This window comes from Hydra vulgaris, chromosome 06, assembly GCF_038396675.1.
Source record: "Hydra vulgaris chromosome 06, alternate assembly HydraT2T_AEP".
NCBI lineage: Eukaryota > Metazoa > Cnidaria > Hydrozoa > Anthoathecata > Hydridae > Hydra > Hydra vulgaris.
This window is the reverse complement of record NC_088925.1, coordinates 23238293-23241204: the sequence shown is the minus strand read 5'-3', so window position 1 is coordinate 23241204 and position 2912 is coordinate 23238293. Positions and strand designations below refer to the sequence as shown.

General features: G+C 30.4%; 1 protein-coding gene across 1 annotated transcript; it reads right to left on the bottom strand.

Annotated features, from left to right (window-relative positions):
• Positions 1-535: 535 nt before the first annotated feature.
• Positions 536-2471, bottom strand: LOC101237470 (transcription factor Sp5). The gene is made up of 2 exons (XM_065799629.1): positions 2052-2471; positions 536-1822 (listed from the first exon to the last, which is right to left on the bottom strand). The coding sequence occupies exons 1-2, from the start codon at positions 2112-2114 to the stop codon at positions 650-652; spliced, it is 1236 nt and encodes a 411-aa protein (XP_065655701.1). The 5' UTR covers positions 2115-2471; the 3' UTR covers positions 536-649.
• Positions 2472-2912: the final 441 nt, after the last annotated feature.

Here is a 2912-nt window from a genome sequence, read left to right as displayed (position 1 = left end):
ACACACACACACTCACATATAATATATATATGCATATATGTGCGTGTGTGTGTGTGTGTGCGAGCACATTTCTTATAAGCGCGTCTTAAAAATATAAATCAAAAAAAACTGTTAAATTCGAAGTAGGCGTCTAAATTAGATATTTTGGGCTGAATAAGACGCCACAGACTTCTCATTACACCCCCTCAAAGTCGTCAACCTGTGTCGCGAGTCACTTCATTTATTAAATTATTAAACAAGCGTTTATTTTAAAGTTGAATATGGTTTTATTTAATATATATTATTTATAGAAAATCAAATCGATATTATTTCTTATATTTGATATTTGCTTTAAACAATTGATCGTTAAATAACTGTATAGCCTGTATGTTTTCTTTATATTTAAATTTAATTGTCCCCGATAGCTTCTATTTTTTCTTTTTTTTTTTTTTTATTGAAAAATACTTTGTAAAAAACTTAAAAATGAAAAAAAAACATCTTTTGAATTGGTTAATTATTTTTTTATCGTTATTAAAAAACAGAGAGTATTAAAAACTTTTCGATTTAGGAGTAATATTTACATACGTACAATATTTACAAACTGAAGTTATATACATTAGACATTTAAAAGGAAGATATACTATAAAGCTATAAATAACAAATTTTAAATTTAGTTTTCAACGTTTACTTCAAGTTCCATAACATTCTCATCGCAATTTTCATCGACATTGTCTTTAATCACTTCTATGACAGTATCTTTTACAAATGTGTTTTCTTGTTTTTTATTTTGGTGTGTTTTCATATGTTTCGATAAATGGTCGGAACGAGTAAAACGTTTGCCGCAATCTTGACAGGCAAATCGCTTTTCGCCCGTATGTGTTCGCAAGTGACGTTGGAGTTCATCAGAACGAGTAAAGGATTTGTTGCAAAATAACCAATTACAAACAAATGGACGCAATCCAGCATGCCATCTTAAATGAGCTTTAAGGTGACTAGTTTTACCATAAACCTTTCCGCACCCTGGAATATGACATACGTGCTGCTTGGGTTTATTTGGCTCAGATTGTTGTCCTGATATGCAGTTTGGGCATTTACAGCGACGACATCTTCGGGTTGCAACGCTGTTCGGTACAACTGCATGCGATTGAGCAGGAATTGATGTAGACATTGAATATATGTGGGATGTTGTAGTTAAATGTGGCGAAGATGAGAATATACGATTGTTATACGATTGTGTAGAGGAGATCATGTTATCGTGTCGAATTATTAGATTAGGTTTTGCTTGAGAAGAGTCGACGTTTTTGTAAACGTAGTTTACAAAACGCGTTGGATCAGCTTGAGAATGTTCGGAATATTCTTTTATGTGGTGCTCGTTAATTGATACTTTAGAAGGATGAGATTGAATAATATTTTGAGGAAATAACCATGAGATTGGCGAGGCAGGCGGAGAAAGCAAAACTGGAGATATTTTATTTATTCCATTGCACTTTTGACCAGCTGAACATGCGAGACACGGAGGTGGAGAAAGTTTTTGTGAGTAATTTAAAGTCGCTTTTTCTTGCATTACATTCGTCATCGGCATTGGTCTTATTGTTGGGGGAACTTTTACTATCTCTGATTTTAATGGAGGACTTGGTGGAAGCGAGAAATTTGTCTCTAGAAAGTGTCTCACTTTGCTATTTGGTGAAATAGGTGTGTCATAATTGTGTGATTCAAACGTGTGATTCCATGGTTGAAAAATTTTTTTAGGAGATGTTTGTTCTAATGGGCTGATAGGCCGTCCAATTTTTTTACAGGTTGCTGCAAGTAATGCCAACGGTGAATACTTAATATGTTCTTTAAGCTAAAAAATTTTATATATATAATATATATATATATATATATATATATATATATATATATATATATATATATATATATATATATATATATATATATATATATATTTATATTTATATTTATATATACTTAAAAATAAGTTAATGCAAATAAAATATTAAAAAAGCCTTTAATTATTGTATAAGATATATTTTAACATTTTTTTCTATCACTATTAAAATCTTTAAACTTACACAATGATGTTGACTTTTAAAGTTTGGGCTGATTGTTGTTGGAACACGACTTGGAGGTGACATTTTACTTAATTTTACTGAAATGTATTTCTTATGAACGTCTTTGCACTTTAAAGTAGAAAGTTTAACTGAATGCTTTCTACTTCAATTCTATTTAAATCAGCTGGGCATTTCAAATCGTTCTTAACGTTATCCTTACTTCAAAAAAAACCGAAACAATTCATTCAGACATCAGAAGAAACCGCCATCTTATCTTAAATAGCTTCGGCTTCTTTGATAAGGGGTTAATGTCACGCCTCTGACTGAGAAATGGCGCGTTGCGATCATATTTTCTCTGTTTACGTACAAATGGGATGGTCTAAGAGGCGGTGATAAACAGAATACGTAAGGCGGAAAAGATATTAACTTTTAATATCTTAAGATGCCGACAAAACAATAAAATTGTTATCTTATTGGTTAAAAGATATAAAACGCTATTTGATTGGTTTATGATTAAACAATTTGTAAGGAAGTTCATTGGTTGATTTTGTTATTTTGTTTTTGACTTCAAATCAACTTAATAGTAAAACATTCCGACAATCCACAGTAAATGTGAAGTTCAATAAAAAAAATTGTTCTTTCACTTTCATCTATGCCGGCACCTGCCTCATTGGTTTTACGAACTTTACCACATTTATATTTAAGCTTTTATTAAATATCAGTTTAAAACGATTTCAAAAAAGAAATAAGGAGTAAAAGGTTTATATTAAAAATAGCAGTTTTTTATAAAACATTTAAACTTAAAAAAAAGTACTACAATATTTGCAAAATGTTTTTCGTCGGTAAAATTGATAAAACGTTCAATCTTTCTTTTTTTGCCGA

Bases quoted from the DNA above. Each gene is read 5' to 3' on its own strand.
- LOC101237470 (XM_065799629.1), bottom strand. From the start codon at position 2,114: ATGTCACCTCCAAGTCGTGTTCCAACAACAATCAGCCCAAACTTTAAA. The intron at 1,823-2,051 runs GTAAGTTTAAAG...AAAATTTTTTAG, and splicing joins TTAAAAGTCAACATCATTGT to CTTAAAGAACATATTAAGTA.